The 22,227-nt window shown below is 36.4% G+C and overlaps 1 protein-coding gene across 1 annotated transcript; it reads left to right on the top strand.

Moving 5' to 3' along the window:
- Positions 1–1,459: 1,459 nt before the first annotated feature.
- On the top strand, positions 1,460–21,374 carry LOC114456430 (tau-tubulin kinase 2-like). Its single transcript, XM_028438168.1, is given in 15 exon segments — positions 1,460–1,897; positions 11,699–11,894; positions 14,609–14,756; positions 17,717–17,790; positions 17,928–17,961; positions 17,964–18,067; positions 18,298–18,379; positions 18,382–18,401; positions 19,290–19,355; positions 19,428–19,487; positions 19,489–19,521; positions 19,599–19,724; positions 19,811–19,968; positions 20,737–20,944; positions 21,029–21,374. Coding segments are annotated over 14 exon segments (1,410 nt in total). The 5' UTR covers positions 1,460–1,897; positions 11,699–11,825; the 3' UTR covers positions 21,257–21,374.
- Positions 21,375–22,227: the final 853 nt, after the last annotated feature.

Raw genomic sequence — 22,227 nt, 5'->3', positions numbered from 1 at the left:
TTTTTCTTTCCCATTGGTCAAAGTTATTATAGTTTTACAGCTGCTACAGATGATTGATTTCCTTCGTTCCTTTTTAGAGAACATAAGATCTTAACAGGACATAATGACAATTTCAACCAAAAACTTAAAAAGTGTATCTCGAGAAAATCACCGACCCTAGCTTTAATTTTTGAGTCATTTGTGTGTCGTTTTTTTTGGTGAGTATATTATTTCTCATTTTGTATGTTTGTTGTTGATTTGTCTGGTTTTGGGGCCATTTTTAGTTTTGTATAATTTATTGTTATTTTATGTATTAATATTCATTTTTTCACACAATTGGTCCAAGGGCTGCACGAGGCCCCGATACAATAATTTGTAAAGGTGAAAAAATGCAGTTAAATAATGCTTTTATTTGACTTACACACTTATTTTGAGTATGACCTTTTCAACTTAAAGCTGCTGAGGACAATAATTCTACATCCTACAATGTAATGCACAAAACTTTTCCAACTATATCCATAAATAATAAATAATGTCTCCAGCAGATTTAATATTATTTTTTAAATAAACAATAACATAAATCGGACCATTTTTTTCCATGAGAAAAAAGTGCCAATTTGTAAGTCTTAAAAAAATATTCCTACCTGTCCATGAACTTTGCATTACAGTACGGAAACAAAAAGTTTCTTATATATACTGTAGGTATGTACACATACATACTTATAATAAACTAGTGTTTTATCTTGCTGACTAAAACACTTAGTTTTTTTTGTTCTTACATGTACTAGAATCTTGATTTGTGTGTTTTTTTTATGAGCCCCAGGAAGATTAGCAACCACCTCTGTGGAAGCTAATGTTGATCAATGAACAAATAAATGAACTCTCGCTCGTTTAGTGCAGACTTTCAAAAACGGCTGATCAGATCCGTTCGTCTCCATGGAGACAATGGTAGAATCAACAGTGATGAAGACATCTATATATTTTCTTTCTCTAGAACATCGTTAACATTGAATCACTGTTCTTTGTCTCATTATCAACATTTCCTGAAAAGTTCATCAAAATCTGTTTGTAACTTTTCAAGTTATCGCATTAGCTTAACATTAGCATAGAACACTGATGATGACATCACTGTTGATGACCTGATCAGATAGAACATAACTGGAACACTGATGACATCACTGTTGATGAAGTGTTCTAACCCAATGTTTACCAGGAGTTCCACAGTGTGGATGGGAAACAGAACAAACCAACATACTTTTAAAAACTCTTCATTTTTGAAAGTAACAAATATCAGGCTGATCAATGCTAAATTAACAACAATGTTAAATAATCGTGCTTTATATTTTAGTCTAGTCATTTAGATTAAAACTAGAATATAACTGAAATATGATTACATCTTTAATTGCATTTCAATCAAAAGGCGATAAAAAACAAGATTGTTTAATTCTTATTTAATTTTCTTTTTATATATGTTTAGTATTATTATATGAAATAGTTTCAGCGTGTGGTCTGTAACAAATAATAATAAAACCAAATGTCGAAGTTTCAATCGTCAAATTATGCAACCTACTGCGCCTGCGTCGAACGACGAACCAGCTTTTAATATGCGCGCTCCCGAGCTGTTGCGAGGGGCGATAGGATCGGGAGCGCGCACGCAGCAAGGCCAAGGCGTCACGTCGCGGGTCCGCAGCAGAGCAGAGATGATGAAGAGGAGGAACTGACAGAAGACGAAGGTTCTACCGACGTTCTCCGTCTCCTCCAGCCGCTAACACCTCCATCCTCACCGGCCTCTCCCCCCATGGCTGCCCCCCTGCCCGGGCCGCTCCCCCCGCCTCCTGCGCACGCACTGGATTTACAATAACCACACCCGGTGGTCTGCTCTACGGATTAACGGCAGCGAAGCCCCGGAGGGTTGTAGGTAAGACTCCCCCAGCATCACCACCTCCTGTTACTGAATATCATAATATATCACATTGTGGGGGAAAGCTAGTCATCTGTGGCCTGTGGACGCGCCTGAGTAAATCTGCTGTAGCAACCTGCTCACCACGCAACAGCATTTTCACACGCAACAGCATTCGTGATTTTATTTCATGTGACAGTGTTCACACGTTTTAATCACATTCTACAAAAACACATTTTCTCTCACAACATATTTAAATGTTTCCATTTTAAAGGTCAATGCAGGAGCTTCTCAACCTTGGGCTCAGCACCCCATTAGGGGTCACGAGACACTGGGAGGATGCGTTCAAGAAACTACAAATGTTTTATAGGGCTGGACGATATGGATCAAAACTTATATCTCCATATACAACATAAATCTCCATGTTTTCACCTCAATAACATTTTGAGTTAAATTTGCTGATAAAAACATTTATGAACAAACAGCTGATCAATATGTTCCACTTTAGTCTTTTTCTCCTGTAAGGGACAGCACGTGTGAGTGAGTTCTGTAGTGTGTCTTGTTTAGATGGTCAGTGATCATCTTACTGTTACTCAAACTTACTGTTTTTTAATACACAATGAGCTGTAAAATATAAAGATATGAGTGATATTGTAATTTTATAGATCACAAAAATAGAAAACTCAATATATCTTGAATCTCGATCTAATGTTCAGCCTTAATTTCAGCTCATTTTTACTTTTTTTTTTAACCCTTTTTCTACAACTTCACCAAACTCACCATATTTTAACCTATTTTCATCACTTTTTCTTGCCATATTTTTCTCCTTTCGATGTATTTTTACTACATTTCTCTCATTTCTGACACTTTCAATGCATTTTCAGCTCTTATCAACCATTTCCACTACTTTTAAATCAATATTGACACTTTGAACTATTTTAACCACTTTTTCTGTCTGTTTTTATCCACTTTAATTTACAACTTTAAACCAATTTCTATGGTTTTTAAAATCCCATTTCACCTCCTTTTCCACCATTTTATTAGTGATTAAAACCATGATTTCCATCTTTAAGATGATTATAATAATAATAATAAACGTTCCTGGATAACAGTGGATATTATTCAGATGAATAAATAAATGTGGTTATCACAGATTCATAGAACAATGGACCATCATTTTGGCTCTTAAACTTTAAAGTAGTCCCATATTTTAATAGGGAATAAAATGAATATGGTGCATAATAATGTGTTTTGTTGGGCATACAGTAGATATTCTAATAAGTACTTTAGTTCCCCTAGTTTAACCTCATTAAAACAGACTTCACTCACGTTGCCTTTGAAAGTCTCCGTTTTCTCCATGAATGTTTCTGCGATCTGCAGAGCTTCCAGGATTTTTGGTGCGACTAGAAAAGCAGCCACAGTAATATTCAGTTCACGGGCTAAATATTAAACACGTTGCTATTTTAAAGCCATGTTTTACCTTCAGCTGCATCGACCTGATGGTCCACTGACTTTATGTCTCCACATATTCACTGTTTTATTGTAGCTTACACTTGTAATTACTGTATCTGCTAACTTTAGCCTATAGGGCTAAATATCTGCTTTATTTATTACACAGGAAGTTGTGCCCATAATCAGGAAATACAGATAAGGAATAGTTAGAGATGCTGTAAAATGATATCTGCGATAACCAACACAACATTTTCACTGTAGATACGATACTGATATTGAAACCTTGGGTATTGACCGATACGATACGATACCAGCTGAAATCATACTTTTATGACGTATTTTGTAGTGTGTAATGTTAGAAAAGACTTGATTAAGTGATAGAGAACAATACTCAGCAATATGAGAATAACTGACCCACTTATTTTGAACCAATAGGTCACATTTTAACCTTAAACAGAAAAATATTCTATAGTTAAATAAAATAAAAATAACATCAATATAATTGTGTAATAATTCCAGCAAGTTCATTTTGTCTTTTTGAATAATATGTTATGATTTTCCTTTATTCAGACAATTTATTCCCCAGCAATTTACTTTGCATTCAGAAGGACACATCAAAGCGATCAGCAGACGCCTCTGAGGAAGACTGGCAGGGGTTGACAGTCGAAACATGTCAGATCAAAGTAAATTTCCTGAAAAAAATTCTCTGAATAAATGAAACCTTAACATATTACTCAATAAAAACAGGAAAAAAAAAGTCCTTTATAAATATAAATCTGATTCAACAAAATAAATGACCAAATATAAAACATACTGAAATACAAGAATACAAACACATCTGATGTTATGTTTGTTTTCTTGTAGAAGATTGCCTTAATAATAATCATAATAATAATTATGATGATGATGATTATTATTATATCAATATTAAATATCTATTTTTCATTTTATTTTTCCTTTCTGTATTTGTATGTAGTTTATTTGTTCTTTGTGTCATTGGCTGCTGTAACACGTGAAAGACTGTGGGATAAAATAAAGTATAATCTAATCTAATCTAAAAAAGGTGCAACATTAAGTCATTTATTGGTGATTAATTTACAAATATTTCACTTTCAAAGGTCACGTTTTCCACCATGAGATGCAGTCAGCAAATAAAAATGGCACTGCACCATCGTTGCCGTGGAGACACTGGGGTCAGGATGGCGTGAGTCATGTGTGAGACGGGAGTGGGCGGGCTCAGAGGAGCTGTCGTTGGATTAGCTTCATGTTTGCTTATCAATCTCCTGAGTATATATTAATATACTGTATATATATATATTTCATAGCTTATTTTGTATTAAAACACGTGTGTTAGGAGTCGCTGCTTTTTTTCTTCTTCTCAGAACTACATGAAAATCACAGTTAGATGATCACTGACCTTCCCCTAAACGAGACACACTACAGAACTCACTCACACGTGCTGTCCCTTAGAGGAGAAAAAGACTAAAGTGGAACATATTGATCAGCTGTTTGTTCATAAATCTCCCATTGTGTATTTTTTACTACTTTTGTGTATTTTGTTGTTCTTTTAGGTATTTTTGGACGTCTTTGAGTCATTTTGTGTATTTTTGATGTGTATGTTGTTTATTTTTTCACCTTTTGTATCTTTTGTCCTTTTTTATTTTTGTTCTTTTATGTATTTCTGTGCATTTTTCTCCCTTTATGGTCCTATTAAGTATTGGTTTTGTTCTTTTGTGTTTTTGTGTATTTTTTCTGTCAATTTGTGCCTTTATTTTTGTGGGGGGTGGGCTAAGGGGTGGGGGGGCACTAGTTACTAATATTTGTGATTACATGCTGAAGGTTTATTTATTTATGTTTTTTTAAACACTGTGATGTTATTTTGTATCATCATATTTAACCTGAATGTTCAGATTTCTATCATATATCGTCATTTTGAGAAAAACTATTGAAATATGAATTTTGCTCCAAATCGCTACTTCTAGGTTGTTTTTTCTTTGTTCTTCATTGGCTGAGACAGGTTTTATTGGTCACTGTGTGAGGCTGCCTGGCTTATGCAGAGGTGTGTGCAGCACTTCTGTGCTAATACGTTTCCTTTGCACCTGTAAAGAAAACCTGAAGTTGTAACTTGTGAGGAACGATGAGGTCATCCTGTGAACACAACGTTTGTTCTTAGATGTGATTGATTGTTTATCACAGTCCGTGTGTCGTTAGATTTACGTGGTTTTTAGTCGTTATTCAAGGTTATGAAAACGTCTTTATTCACCATGTGACGTGTAACAAACACTCTTAGTGTAACTTACACACATCATCAGTGTTGTATCCTGGGTTCATTGGGTGTTTTGGGTCTCACAACACACACCCTCACCCAGGGTCGATCAGGCCCCGCCTCGTGTGGCTTGTGTAGCCCACGGATCCTCCCACTTGATCCACAGCCATCAGTGATATCTCTGATGGCTTTCCTGTTCTACAGTCCCTTCACTCCCAACATCTTGAGTTCCTTGATGAGAAACTGGCCAACAAACCTCAACGGGGTTCCATCAGGTCCTCCATCCCGTGCTACAACATTCTCCAGCCATCTCCTCATACTTGGCCCTCTTCCTCTCAAAGGCCTCCTCCATACGGAACGGTCATCTCCAGCAGGACCACCTGCCTCGTTGTTTTAGACACCAGGACTATGTCTGGCCTGCGTGTGGTCACCTCCATGTTCTCTGGGATCTTGAGGTGTTTCCTTAGGTCGACCTGTAGCTGCCAGTCCAGAGCTGTTGTTAGCGCCCCCTGTTGGCTGGTGCTGCTGTGGCCTCTTTCCAGCCTTAACAAAGGTGATTGTGTGGAGTTCTCCTATATTTTCACATGTTGTGTATAATTTATTTGTTTTGATTTATCGCCAACCAAACACTCTGTATTATGTTATGGAATTATCGCATTTTTCTGTATTTTATTTGGGGCGGATTAATCTAAGAAAATATAGGGCGTGATGTGTGTTACCCGCGTATGTGTTTACCTGCCGGATTTCATTTGTACGGATGTCGCTGTTTATACTGGTGAGGCTGAGCTGGTGAGTTAACGTGTAGATGTTAAACCTGTAACTACTTAAATGTTCATGTGTGCAGTTCATACAGTCGATAATATGTCCGTGTTGTTAATGTTGTGGGTGTGTCTGTTTATGTCGTTACAGTTGATTACCTGGCTGGCAAACGACACGGTTACTGTGCTAATAATAGTTAGCGGTGAATTGAAATAAAACTGTTAAATGACAGCAATCTGACGTCTGAGCTTGAGTGACACACTTTTCACCAGTGAAACACACCCGTTACGGTGGGAGTTAGTGGATTAAAGTTAGTTAGTCCATTAAAACCGTACAGTGATGGATGCCCTGTTGGTTGTTGGTGGAGATCCCTGTGCTGATGACCTCTGTGATAACCCAGAGCACTTGGTCGTGTCTCCAAGTGTCCGTGGGCAGCAGCTCAGGACGTGTTGCAGCGATCCAGCTCTCAGACAGAGGGTGGGGTCTCGGCCACGCCCCTGCAAAAGAGGTCGTACCGCCGTGAGAAAACATCGTACACCGACTGTAGATGATCTGGTGGAGCTCAGATCTCCATAACTCTGTCCACAGCTCATCATATTCAATTATATCAATATTTTTCACCAGAATTTCATAGTTTGGTTGTTTCTGTGACTTATATATTTAAACATTTAAATAATTGAACATGTTTTAAAACGTTACAGGCTCCTCACAGAACTATCAGCTGAAACATGAGCTTAAGAAAAGCCGAAATAGTGAAATAAAACAAACGGCTCCACAAAGAAAAATATCCTTTTTGCGATGAAATGAAATTAGATTTTAGGTTTCTAAAATAAATGTGACTTATTGTCCAGTGTGTGTTGTGTAGTGTGTGTTTATATAGGTGTGTTTATATGTGTGTGTTTATATAGTGTGTGTTTATTAGTGTGTGTTTGTGTAGGTGGTTTATATAGTGTGTGTGTATAGTGTGTTGATATGTGTGTTGTGTGTGTTTATATAGGTGTTTATTAGTGTGTGTGTATACGTGTGTGTTATATAGTGTGTTTGTTATATGTGTTTGTGTGTTCTATATGTGTGTTGTGTTAGTGTGTGTTTTATATAGTGGGTGTTTGTATCGTGTGTGTTTAGTAGTGTGTGTTCTATAGTGTGTGTTTATGTAGTGTGTGTTATATTGTGTGTGTTTATATAGTGTGTGTTTATATAGTGTGTGTTTATATAGTGTGTGTTTGTATAGTGTGTGTTTATATAGTGTGTGTTTATATAGTGTGTGTTTGTATAGTGTGTGTTTATGTAGTGTGTGTTTATATAGTGTGTGTTTATATAGTGTGTGTTTATATAGTGTGTGTTTATATAGTGTGTGTTTATATAGTGTGTGTTTGTGTAGTGTGTGTTTATATAGTGTGTGTTATATAGTGTGTGTGTGTTGTGTAGTGTGTGTTTATGTAGTGTGTGTTTATATAGTGTGTGTTTATATAGTGTGTGTTTGTATAGTGTGTGTTTATATAGTGTGTGTTTGTATAGTGTGTGTTTGTATAGTGTGTGTTTATGTAGTGTGTTTATATAGTGTGTGTTTATATAGTGTGTGTTTGTATAGTGTGTGTTTGTATAGTGTGTGTTTATATAGTGTGTGTTTATATAGTGTGTGTTTGTGTAGTGTGTGTTTATGTAGTGTGTGTTTATATAGTGTGTGTTTGTATAGTGTGTGTTTATGTAGTGTGTGTTTATATAGTGTGTGTTTATATAGTGTGTGTTTATATAGTGTGTGTTTATATAGTGTGTGTTTGTATAGTGTGTGTTTATATAGTGTGTGTTTGTATAGTGTGTGTTTATATAGTGTGTGTTTATATAGTGTGTGTTTATATAGTGTGTGTTTATATAGTGTGTGTTTATATAGTGTGTGTTTGTATAGTGTGTGTTTATGTAGTGTGTGTTTATGTAGTGTGTGTTTATGTAGTGTTTGTATAGTGTGTGTTTGTATAGTGTGTGTTTGTATAGTGTGTGTTTGTATAGTGTGTGTTTGTATAGTGTGTGTTTGTATAGTGTGTGTTTGTATAGTGTGTGTTTGTGTAGTGTGTGTTTGTGTAGTGTGTGTTTGTGTAGTGTGTGTTTGTATAGTGTGTGTTTATATAGTGTGTGTTTGTATAGTGTGTGTTTATATAGTGTGTGTTTATATAGTGTGTGTTTATGTAGTGTGTGTTTGTGTAGTGTGTGTTTATATAGTGTGTGTTTATATAGTGTGTGTTTATATAGTGTGTGTTTGTATAGTGTGTGTTTATATAGTGTGTGTTTATATAGTGTGTGTTTATATAGTGTGTGTTTGTATAGTGTGTGTTTGTATAGTGTGTGTTTATATAGTGTGTGTTTGTATAGTGTGTGTTTATATAGTGTGTGTTTGTATAGTGTGTGTTTATATAGTGTGTGTTTATATAGTGTGTGTTTATATAGTGTGTGTTTGTGTAGTGTGTGTTTATGTAGTGTGTGTTTGTGTAGTGTGTGTTTATATAGTGTGTGTTTATATAGTGTGTGTTTATATAGTGTGTGTTTATATAGTGTGTGTTTGTATAGTGTGTGTTTATATAGTGTGTGTTTATATAGTGTGTGTTTATATCGTGTGTGTTTGTATCGTGTGTGTTTGTATCGTGTGTGTTTGTGTAGTCTGTGTTTATATAGTGTGTGTTTATATAGTGTGTGTTTGTATTGTGTGTGTTTGTATTGTGTGTTTATATAGTGTGTGTTTATGTAGTGTGTGTTTGTGTAGTGTGTGTTTATGTAGTGTGTGTTTGTGTAGTGTGTGTTTGTATAGTGTGTGTTTGTATAGTGTGTGTTTGTGTTGTGTGTGTTTGTGTTGTGTGTGTTTGTATTGTGTGTGTTTGTATAGTGTGTGTTTGTATTGTGTGTTTGTATAGTGTGTGTTTATATAGTGTGTGTTTGTATAGTGTGTGTTTGTATAGTGTGTGTTTATATAGTGTGTGTTTGTATTGTGTGTGTTTGTGTTGTGTGTGTTTGTATTGTGTGTGTTTGTATAGTGTGTGTTTGTATTGTGTGTTTGTATAGTGTGTGTTTGTATAGTGTGTGTTTATATAGTGTGTGTTTGTATAGTGTGTGTTTGTATAGTGTGTGTTTATATAGTGTGTTTGTATTGTGTGTGTTTGTATAGTGTGTGTTTGTATAGTGTGTGTTTGTATTGTGTGTGTTTATATAGTGTGTGTTTGTGTAGCGTGTGTTTGTGTAGTGTGTGTTTATGTAGTGTGTGTTTGTGTAGTGTGTGTTTGTATTGTGTGTGTTTGTATTGTGTGTGTTTGTATAGTGTGTGTTTGTATAGTGTGTGTTTGTATAGTGTGTGTTTGTGTAGTGTGTGTTTGTGTAGTGTGTGTTTGTGTAGTGTGTGTTTATGTAGTGTGTGTTTGTGTAGTGTGTGTTTGTATTGTGTGTGTTTGTGTAGTGTGTGTTTATGTAGTGTGTGTTTGTGTAGTGTGTGTTTTTGTAGTGTGTGTTTATATAGTGTGTGTTTGTATAGTGTGTGTTTGTATAGTGTGTGTTTGTATAGTGTGTGTTTATATAGTGTGTGTTTATATAGTGTGTGTTTATATAGTGTGTGTTTGTGTAGTGTGTGTTTGTGTAGTGTGTGTGTGTGTAGTGTGTGTTTGTGTAGTGTGTGTTTATATAGTGTGTGTTTGTATAGTGTGTGTTTGTGTAGTGTGTGTTAGTGTAGTGTGTGTTTGTGTAGTGTGTGTTTGTATAGTGTGTGTTTGTGTAGTGTGTGTTTGTGTAGTGTGTGTTTGTGTAGTGTGTGTTTGTATAGTGTGTGTTTGTGTAGTGTGTGTTTGTGTAGTGTGTGTTTATATAGTGTGTGTTTATATAGTGTGTGTTTGTATAGTGTGTGTTTGTGTAGTGTGTGTTTGTGTAGTGTGTGTTTGTGTAGTGTGTGTTTGTGTAGTGGCTCTGATTTTCTGTGATCTTGGAATACGAACAGAAAAAAACAGAAATCACTTCCTGAAAGTATTTATATATGTATATATTATTGTTTATTTTTTTACAAAATCAGGTTGTAAATTGCAACCTGACACTGAATATATATATAATATAATATATCCTCACATGTTATGGAACAACTATGTATTAACAAGCATGGATGTAAAATGATGAACTTCTCCTCTAGAAATAGAAATAAATAATGTAGTAATAAAACTAAATCACACCAAATGTTTTGAGACATTATAACATATTTACACATAATTTCCCACATTAAAATGGTTTGTTTAATGTGTAGAAACTTTAGCAAATGGACAGAAGTCAAATCCTGCAAAACTGCAGAGAATTAATATTCATCATATCATCATTTATGCTATCATAAAAAGGTAAAGTGGATTGTTTGGTGTTTTATTCTATTTCCTGTTCTTTAATTAGCCTTGTTCTATAGACGTGTTCAAAGTTAGCTGTTGTGCTATAATGATTATATAATTATATAATGCAACAACATAGACATAAAATCACACTAAGTAACACATAGAACTTATTATAATAATAGAATAAACTATTTTTACTATTTGTACTTAATTGTCAATTTACATTTTGTTTTTCTTTTACCACAGATTCTTCTGATCTGTTTCTGTTTGAAATATTTACCTTTTTACAAAGTATGCCACCAAATATTTATAGACAAATTATGTTATGTTGTCGCAGTAAAATAAAATTAATTAAAAAGAATTAAATTAAATTAAATTTGAATGTGCACATTTTCATAAAACATTTTAAATAAGAAATTCAGCTTCATAAAAAGAAGTTTATTGTGAAAAACTCTTTTATGTTTTTTTATGTAAAATAGAATTTCATCATAATAAGGCCTTTAACACAATATTACGGTTTTTTAATTCTGATTTAGATTTTTACTTTAGAATTCTACCAAATGATGAATCATCAGATCTAGAACCTCTGTGATGTCACAGATCAATCATATCAATCATATCTGATGTTTGTGCTTCAGTCACATGACCAAGAAAAACCATCTTAACATATAAAAAGTGATGTCATTTAAAAGAAGATGTGTTGTGGTGTGTGTGTGTGTGTGGGTTTGTGTGTGTGTGTGTGTGTGTGTGTGTGTGTGTGTGTGTGTGTGTGTGTGTGTGTGGTGTGTGTGTGTGTGTGTGTGTGTGTGTGTGTGTGTGTGTGTGTGTGTGTGTGTGGTGTGTGTGTGTGTGTGTGTGTGTGTGTGTGTGCAGAGACAGCTGCTAGCTACAGCTGCTATGATAAAGTATGTCACAAAGCTCTTCACTTCTGTCTGAAGAGCTTTTATTAAACGTGTGTGAATGTGAAGGAGGACGTTCTTTGTGTTGTGTTCTCTGCAGGGTTCTACACAGGGTTCTACACAGGGTTCTACACAGGGTTCTACACAGGAAACCAAATGCACGGCTCAGAGTGAGGCTGACGTTGGAGGGAGACGCAGTTTGGACCTGGTCTGAGGTCTGTAGGAGGATGAGTGTGGGGGCGGAGCAGGCTGACATCCTCAGCGTGCTTTCTCTGGTCAAGGAACGATGGAAGGTGGTAAGTGTTCTGTTCTCATCTCACTATTCCTTTGTTCACTAAAACTATGGCTGTGTCTGAATAATCCCTCCTATCTCCTTTCCTATCCACTTTCCTTTAACCCCGTGGATGACATCACAGGGTTAAGGAAAGGTGTTAAGAGACTTCCTAAAGGAGTTAGGAAAAGGTTTTGACGATAGATGCACTTCCACTAGGTGACATAATAAATCAGATGAAACTACACATTTCCTAAAATAAAGTAAAAGCTGATTTCTAACACTTTCCACTGATATAATGCCATAAATCACAGGTATGAATATAAATTAAAGGAAAAGAGGTTACCATGGCTACGAGGAACTAAAGGTAAACTAAAGAACGTCACAGTGAGAATGGTTGATCACACTCACCTTCTACTCATTAATATTAATATTAATACAAAATAAGGAAGATTATATTCAATATTTCCATTAATGCCAGATATGTTTTAATAACGTCGTAGACATACACATGTAGAACCACACAAAGCATTCCTAGTTCAACGAAATATGTTGAATAAAACATCATGTGGATAAAAATGTCTCTAGAACCACAGTGTCTGTTTTATGTCAGTTATAATCTGATTATATGTCTACATATCATAAAATATGGGTTTTACATTATTTAAACTTTTTCAGGGCATATTTTTGCATTGGTAATTTACATAATAGGCATCAATTTTCAGTCTTTGTGAGTTTCCATAAATACATCAGTGTTTCCTAGGCTAAAGTAGGAGGTTATAAAGGAAGCATTGAGCCTCCTTTCCTTAGCTCAAAGAGAATTAGATGCTCCTTATCATGGCCGCCACTTAAACACTTTCCGAGCGAAGGAAAAGTGGATAGGAAAGAAGATAGGAGGGAATATTACTTTATACAAAATGTGACCCCTTTAGAGCCCTAATTATATTAATATTAATATTAATATATGAATCATTGTGTGAATGAAACTCAACAATATTTGCAGGTTCTCACAGTTTTTCTTGGTGCTTATATTGTCATTTTTAATGTTAAATAGTTGTAAAAACTAAAAATTCTGATATAATATTTACCATAATTAAATAGAAATTGGTCACAAAATCTAGGAAATTTAACATATTTAGTATTTTATTTTTACATAGAAGTGCAGTAGGACACAATAATGTTGGAAATGACTCGTTTCCTGCCAAAAATCTGTGGCCCCTTTTGAACTGCTCCTTATTTGGCCCCTGAACTAAAAGAGTTTTTGAAGTATATCACATACAGTTGTGAGCATTTGTAGTTGATTCTCCTCCAGTGATTATTGATTCTGTTCCTGTAGAGATCCAGGAGTAGCATAAAGAGTTCCTACGTGTGTCACTGCTGTGTGCCTGGCACCACAAGGAACACGCTACGGCTAATCCAGCAACACCAGCGTACAGTGTGCAGTGAAAGTCACGTGGAAACAAAAGTACTGTAAAAGCTTGTAAAGTTAGTAAACGTAATTAAACAACAGAACAGTCTTAACATAGAAAAGTTGACTTAATAAATGACATACAGTAGATGGTAGTGATGTATGTCAGTCTTTCATATTTAATGTGTTATTCTCCAAGGATAAACTTTAACTTATGATACCGGTTACCATGACCACAGTAATTAATGCCACGCTTTTACCTTTTCATAATTATTATCATTACTAGGGCTGTAATAAAATCACGATACAATGCAAAATGTGATATCGGGCTCACGATACAAAATACTCACTATACGATATAAAAAATGGGGAATAATCCCAGTTTACAGTACGAACTGTGTCACAAAGCTTTGTTGATGAAAAACTATTTGAGTGTAAAAGTGTGAGACAATGGTGCTCGTTATCAACCTTGTATGAAAACAAGTGCAATGTGAGTTTACGTTTGGTCGTACGATGGACCAACATGTGGTTTATGAAACATTCATTTCTGACCAATCCCAGCGTACAAATGATTGGGTGTTGATAAATTGCAGCGGCTGAATTACATCGTCATTAACTTGTTACGCCCTAAAATCTTCCTGCTCAGAGACCCCAGAAAAAGTAGGAAAATATGTCCAAATTGTCAATATTGGCTTCAAAGTAGCAAAAAATGGAGGAGGGGTTGATTTAAAATGTAAACAATTAGTTTAAACTGGCAAATAATGGCTTTTACAAATTGTGAATGTGGTTAAATTGTCAAAAATAATCATGAAATCTGGTGAAAAGAGGTTAAAAGTGACAATAATGGTCAACATATGTGACATTAGGTGTAAAAGTGGTAGAAAGTGTTTATAAGTGATGAACATGTCTGGAAAGTGGAAAAAATGACGTTGAAATGTGATGTAGAAGTGTCAGAAATATGAGAAATGAAGCAAAAATACATTAAAAGGAGCAAAAATATGGAAAGAAAAAGTGATGAAAATATGTTCAAATATGGTGAGTTTGGTGAAGTTGAAGAAAAAAGGTAAAAATAAACAAAATTGGGAAGTGATGTGACAGAAACAAATCCTACAGAGAGTGAACACATGCTTAGAAGAGACTTTAGTTCTCAAATGTGTTAAAAACGTTAAGTTTACACTGCAGCGTGTAAGCTGCTACGGGAAGCAGGAGGGGCAAATGTCATTGCGCCCCTTTGTGTTCTTGAAACTTTTTCTACTGGATTTTAGTTTGTGCACCTTAGAATGTCATATCACTGTAACATTGCAGTGTAGTTGTTTATGGTTTTTCTCCAGGTGAAGAAGATTGGTGGGGGTGGGTTTGGAGAGATCTACGAGGCTCTGGATCTGCTGACGCGGGTCAGCGTGGCTCTGAAGGTAGAATCTGCTCAGCAACCCAAACAAGTGCTGAAGATGGAGGTCGCAGTGCTGAAGAAGCTCCAGGGTGAGTCCAAATGGATCCAGTGGGTTGGGTTACTGGGATCGATGGATCACTGCTGCTGACACTGGGAGCCATGGATTATCTTTGGTTTGTTCTGAGGAAGAAAAACACAAAAGTATTTTTTACTCTTTTCATTCTGAATGATTGGATAATTAGCTTCTGAGCATCGTCCATCTTCATAATTTAGCGTAGAATTGGTGCACAAATGTTTTTTATGTGAAGCAAAAACATAGAAATTTAGATATATATGATATAAATAAATATATATATAGATAATAAATAAAAAATAATAATAATAAATACGTATTTAAAAAAATGATTCAAGGGGTAACAGAAAGCTAACATAAGAGGAAAGTTCTGTTTTTTTTATTTCAGGCTCAGTAATTATAAAATTAGTCAAATAAATAAATAATAAAAGTATAATATACAAATTCATACATATTGTATTATTATTATATAAATAATAATAATATATATAAATTAAAGTAGTTAGGTATAGTGGCAGGTGTGGGGTGAGTGAAGCTATAGTGAACAGGTGACCTTCACTATGTAAACACACCTAACTACTGTAATACCACTTCACCTTGGTACGTTTAGTGAAAGTTAGGGACACGTGTGATGGACTAGTGTTTAGAAGTGATCCACCCCCATAGTGTGTCTGCGTGTGCGGCTCAAATATCTCTGCAGTTCAGGGACAGAAAGAGTTTAAACTTTTTAAAAACAAACAAACACGTTTATCATATTCATGTCTCATAGAATTAAACCAGATAAATCACATACACTATTTTACTGTACACCCACACATAAACCCTTTATTACACTACAGAGTACAGTATGTCCACCTCTTTATACATACAACCTTCAAACATATACTCATTTGGTCATAATTGATAACTGTACCTAAGCCCCTCCCACTATATGAATACATACTTCCACTGTACCAGTTAAAATAATAATAATATTAATAAATGGATTATATAAATAAAATAGAATACTATATATTTATATATATAGAATAAAAGTAACCTCTGTGCTCATCCTTGAGGGGAATATATCGTTTTTTACTTTCCTGGAAGGAAAAACAGGAACACCATGATGTGCTCCATGGAATGGGATTAAAGTTTGATTTATTCCATCTGCTTTTAGCTCCAACTCCTCCCCCCACCATACGCCTTCTTGTCTTCTTTTGTGTTCCTCTGCTGCCCTGACAACCAACCAAAAAATAGAAAAGTAAATCAATGAGCTTGGATCATGTTTGCTGTCTATGGCTGTGGCTGAAGCATCACATCTCCACTGTGTCCTCAGAGAAGCAGGATGTAACCTGAACCTGTGCTGACCACCACTGCACACATCCACTAAACAAAGGCTCACATTCAGCTCAGGTTTTACCTCCTTTGGTTTGATTTATGATGTTGCTTTTTAATGAGAAAGTTAAGGACAGTTGATCTGAGGAGATGGTTTCTACATGTGGGTTAGGGTTAGCAGCAGTCTGCTTTAGCTGTTGCAGGGCTAATGGGCGTGGCTCATACTGTCAAGTTTCTGTAGAAATATCCACTTATCAACCACTTACTAAATATAATAATATAATAATGTGATTATAATCTGGTAGGTTGACCTTTATTAACATTAAACTATCGTGAACATTCCTAGGCTGGCTGGTGATATGAACCAATCTCAATAGATTTTCACTAAATGGTGAAATATGATATAAATCTAGATAATTTTGTCAAATAAAGTCTGACCAGAAAATAATTCTGGATTAAATTTGATGATGCAAAATGCTACACAGTCTCATTTATTAACAAACAGCTGATCAATATGTGACACTTTTGGCTTTTTCACCTGTAACAGACAGCATGTGTGAGTGAGGCTGGTTATGGGGAAGGTCTGAATTAGGACGTACTCATTAATCATCTAACTGAGCTTTACAACGAGCTATTATATATTAAAATTCAAATCTAACAGAATGTGTAACTGTGTCACATCCTGATGGTCTTTATGAAGATAAAGTCTATGTTATATTTTATAACGTATTTACACCAGTTCTTTGTTTTTATCACCAGAACGTCTTCATTATCATCTCTGTTCTGAGTTGGTTCTGGGTTTGTTGCCACTGTGGCACTAATTTAATTTAATTTAATTTAAGGCTAGTGACAGCGTTCAGTTTAATAAGGCAGTGGAATGTTGTTATTTATTTATCTATTAATTATTATTACATTAAAATACGGGACATTTACGGGAAAATACTAATACGGGAAGATGGTGGGAAAGAGGGGTAAAATACGGGAGTTTCCAAAACGGAATACTTGACAGGTATGGCGTGGCTGCAGTCAGCCACTGCAGCAGGGGTTTTCAACCTTGGGGTTGTGACCCCATGTGAGGTCACCTGGAAATAAAATGGGGTCGACTAAAAATGTCTAATAATAATAAATTAAATAATATCTTTAATTTTTTTTTTTTAAGTTTGATTTATTTTTTTATTTGCAGCATGTCCTTAGAGCAGGGTTTTTCAACCTTGGGGTCATGACCCCATGTGGAGTCACCTGGAAATAAAATTTAAATGGGGTCGCCTGAAATGTCTAATAATAATAAAATTAATCAATTACTCATTAAAATTCTATCTGATTTTTTATTTTTTTTATTTTTTTATTGCAGCAGTGTTCTAAGAGCAGATAATTTCAACCTTGGGGTCGTGGACCCATGTGGGGTCGCCTGGAAATAAAATTAAAAGGGGGCTGCCTCAAATCAAAAAAATGACTTTTTTTATTGATCTATTTTGCACAATAAAACATTTTTTTTCAAATTAAAACACCACACTCTCTGATTGTATTTCTATACTTTTACTTTGTCAAGTCTTTCCAGTTAAAAGAATTGCCTCTGGATTGTGTTAAATGACTTAGATTTAACTGACGTAGACTAATGTAATGTAGACTGAAGAACTCTTCCTGTCCTCCTCTGTGCAGGCAAAGATCACGTGTGTCGTTTTGTCGGATGCGGCCGGAACGACCGCTTTAACTACGTTGTGATGGAGCTCCAGGTGAATATTAAAAAACATACTTTTAAAGAATTAAAAACAGTGTGATGTTTGAAACTGCATTATGATTTTAGGTTTTGTGGTTTTGGTTTGTCTTTATGGTCTAAACAGACTTAATCAAATAAATGTTTGTGTTCCAGGGTCGTAATCTGGCTGACCTGCGTAGGAGCATGACCCGGGAACGTTCAGCATCAGCACCACGCTGCGCCTCGGTCGCCAGATCTTGGAGGCCATAGAGAGCATCCACTCAGTGGGTTTCCTGCATCGGGACATTAAACCAGTGAGTTACTCATAACATTTCACTGTTTAAATTCACTTTTTATTATTCACCTTATGGGTCAGTCGCTGGTTTGTTTTCTTGGCCTAAAGTTGTCTGAATAAATGCTATTGTTGGTTTGTTCCCCAAAACATATTTATTGTGTTAATGGTTGGAGCTGCTGTTTTTAATTTCTAGAAAAGAGATATTTTGATTTGCTCTCTTTTAATCTTTCTTCCGCTTTTTGGTTCCAGTCTAATTTCGCCATGGGTCGCTTCCCAAGCACGTGTAGAACCTGTTACATGCTGGACTTTGGATTAGCTCGCCAGTTCACCAACTCTGTCAGGAGGTTCGGCCTGTGAGTGCCTATTTTACACACCACCACACACACACACACACACCACACAACACACACACACACACACACACACACGCACACACACACACACACACACGCTTGATTATTGATTGATAAAAACATTTATAAATATGATTATTTTGTGAAGTTGCATGCAGTAGCGCCTCCAGGATTTTGATTGTGGACACACCCCCAAAAAACTGGATGGGCCAGGTTAATAATAGTCAATGTATATACAGTATTTAAAACAAACTAAAAACGCTCTGCGTTTCTCAGTTGTAAATTCTGAGAAGTTATGATAAAGTCACTAATGTTTGTGTGATTAAAGCTATGATTATTCTGAATAGCAGTTTTTAATTGGCGTAACAAAGCAAGGCAACATTATGTTGCATATTTCAGCAACAAGGCATTCAAAGACATTCTTTAAAAAGATGACACAGGGCTCAAGTAAAAAAAAAAGCATTTTAAATTTATTATTATTAAACAGCTCATTTAAAATCAAAAGTAAGTTACATAAATGAAGCCTGCACTACTGTGTTCAATAATATAGTGAAAATTGTATATTATTTCCAGAAGTTTTTGGCATTAAAATGCTTTTAAACAGTGTTTTACTGATGTCAGATGGTTCTGCATGGGGGCCATTGTTGTTATGAGACGTCAGATGAAAGATTTTAGAGAAAGTCTGACTTTACGGTGCAGGAGGTCTGACTCCAGGTGACCATTAAACAAGAGTTCTGAGTTGCATTGAACGCAGCCTGAGGACAGCAACTTCCTGGTGATGATGCAGCCTGTGGGCGGGGCTTAAGAGCTACCATCACGTGGCCTCTGTGTCAGTAGTAATTGTCTGTAATTTATAAACAATGGTGTAACTGTCTCCCTCTGTTCCAGCCTCGTCCTGTTGCAGGATTCAGAGGAACAGTTCGTTACGCCTCCGTCAACGCTCATAAAAATAAGGTCAGAACATGTGCAGTAGGTTTGGGTGCACATTTCATCAATTATTGACAGTTATGGTTTTTATTTTTGCAGGAGATGGGTCGCCATGATGACCTGTGGTCCCTCTTCTACATGCTGGTGGAGTTTCTCATATGGACAGTTGCCGTGGAGGAAGATCAAGGACAAAGTGAGGACGACTCGAGCATCAAACTTTACTTTCCTGGAGGATGGAAAAGAGTTTTACGTGTTTATTTGTTTTTTTAGGAACACGTGGGGAAACTGAAGGACACTTACGATCATCGTCTGATGCTCAAACATCTGCCGGCAGAATTCGGTGTGTTCCTGGAGCACATCTCCAACCTCGACTACTTCACCAAGCCTGACTATCAGGTCTGTGTCAAACAGGAAGTGGAATTAAAAAAAAAACATTTTATGACACGGTACAAAAAGAGTGATGATATGTTTCTTATGTTTAGCTTCTGATGTCAGCGTTTGACAACAGCATGAAAACCTACAATGTGGTGGAGAATGACCCGTATGACTGGGAAAGAACCAGCACAGATGGCACCCTCACCATCAGCGCCAGTGCAACGACACCACAACATCACACTCGACTCACGCCTGCACACATGGGGTAGGTTTTTATTAGTAACACAAGAGGAAACTAGAATATTGGCATTCCTGAAGAAAATGAAAGCTGCTGACCCACGTCACATTAACATTGGCCTAGCATTAGCATTAGCCTAACTTTAGCATTAGCCTAGCATTAATATTGGCCTAGCATTAGCCTAGCATTGCATTAGCCTAACATTACCAAACATTAGCATTTCCATAGCATTAGCCCAACATTAGCATTAGCCTAGCAGCTTTGAGAGTCTATGATAAAGTGCATTATAAATTCAATGTATTATTATTATTATTATTATTAACCTAGCATTAACTTAGCATTAACATTAACATTAACATTAGCTTTGCATTAACATTAGCATTACCTTTACATTAGCCTAGCATTAACATTAACATTAACTTAGCATTAACAATAGCTTAGCAATATTATTACATTAACATTGGCTTAGCATTATAATTAGTCTAACATTAGCATTAGCAATGGCCAAGCATTAACCTAGTATTGCATTAATCAAGCATTAGCCTAATATTAGCTTAGCATTAACATTAGCTTAGCATTAACCTAGAATTAGCTTAACATTAGCTTAGCATTAACCTAGAATTAGCATTTCATTAGCATTGGCCTAGCATTGGCATTAACCTAGCATTAGCATTGCATTAGCCTAGGATGCCTCTTGTATCCTCACTAATAAGAAAATAATTTTTATGAAACTGATCTTTTTAATGTAAATGAATAATTAAAATGCCGTACCCTGTGTGCTGAATGTTTGTGCAGCATGGCGAACGCCTCCCTGATACCTGGTGACCTGCTGAGGGAGAACACTGAAGAGGTCCTGCAGGACGAGCAGCTCAGTGATGTGGAGAACCTCGCTGCACCAGAACGTCTGCAGGGCTCTCCTCTGCATCCACACCGCAACCAGGAGGCCGACGTCTGGGAGGAGCTGGATCGGAACCGCAACAGAATCAGAGCGGCGGTGTGGAAGGTAGACGGTGTAGCAAACCTGCAGCATAACCTCAGCCATCTAGCTACAATTCTAAATTCTTAGCCAACATATTTGATTCAACAGGCAGCAGCTGAGGAGGAACAAAGCAACAACCAGAGCAACCCAGGAAACCAGAGCCCGTACTTTGGGCCCAGCGTTGGTTCTCCTGCAAAGGTCCATTCTGATGTTGGAGCTCCTGATCGCGATGGCGCTCTGCTGAGGAAGCTACGCAACATTCACAGCCTGGAGCTGGAGAGGAGGCTCGGCCTGGAGGCCAAAGCTGGTCCAGAGCGTTTTATGGATGTTTGGTAGGTATCCTGAGCCACCAGCTTCTGCATCTGTAGTTCAGTTTGTTTGTACATTTATTATTAAGAAAGAAAAACCAAAAGGAACAAAAAAACTTTGTGTACAAGCAAACCAAAGGAAACAATCAAAGAACAACCAAAAAAATTAATTTTTCAGAAAAACTGGATTTTTATTTTCAAGTGAATGCAAAACACTTCTGTATTAAATACATCATTAAATAGTTGGAGATCCAATACTGACCCCTGGGGGACACCACAAGCAATTCTTCAGATATATGATCAGTAGGGCTGGGCGATATGGACCAGAACTCATATCTCAATATTTTTTCTCCACACAATGATAAATAATAATAATGCATCAATTTTATACTTTACGGATTGATGTGCATCATTCTTTCACTCCACCCTTAGTGGTGGTAAGCTACTATTGTAGCCACAGCTGCCCTCGGGCAGACTGACAGAAGTGAGGCTGCCATAGTGAACCATAGGCCCCTCCCACCACCACCACCACTCACTCACACACTACATTCATACTAGACAATGTGGGTGAAGTGCCTTGCCCAAGGACACAATGACAGATACCACAGCAGTGACTGTCCCTCACTGTGGCCCCTGGAACTCTCAGTGGTCTCCATCATCTACTGACCAGGACCAGACCTGCTGATCTTCACATATCTAACTTGGGTTCAATTTGCCACACAGACACATTTATTAACAAACGGCTGCTGCACAACATGTGCCACTTTTGGCTTTTTTCTCCCTATAAGGGACAGCATGTGTGAGTAAGTTGTGTAGTGTGGATTGTTTAGGGGAAAGTCTGGTTTTGGATGCACTCAGTGGTCATCTAACGGCACATTTCTACTGGCGGTATCAGCTCTACTCTTTTTTTCATTGGGAAAAAAGTACCTCCTCCTGGTACCTGGTGCTGCTTTTTTTAGTCCCTCCTTTGTTGAGGTTCCAAAAAAAACATGACGTAGG

The sequence above is a fragment of the Gouania willdenowi genome, chromosome 22 (genome assembly GCF_900634775.1).
Source record: "Gouania willdenowi chromosome 22, fGouWil2.1, whole genome shotgun sequence".
In the NCBI taxonomy this organism is placed as follows: domain Eukaryota; kingdom Metazoa; phylum Chordata; class Actinopteri; order Blenniiformes; family Gobiesocidae; genus Gouania; species Gouania willdenowi.
This window is presented reverse-complemented; position numbering and strand designations above follow the sequence as displayed.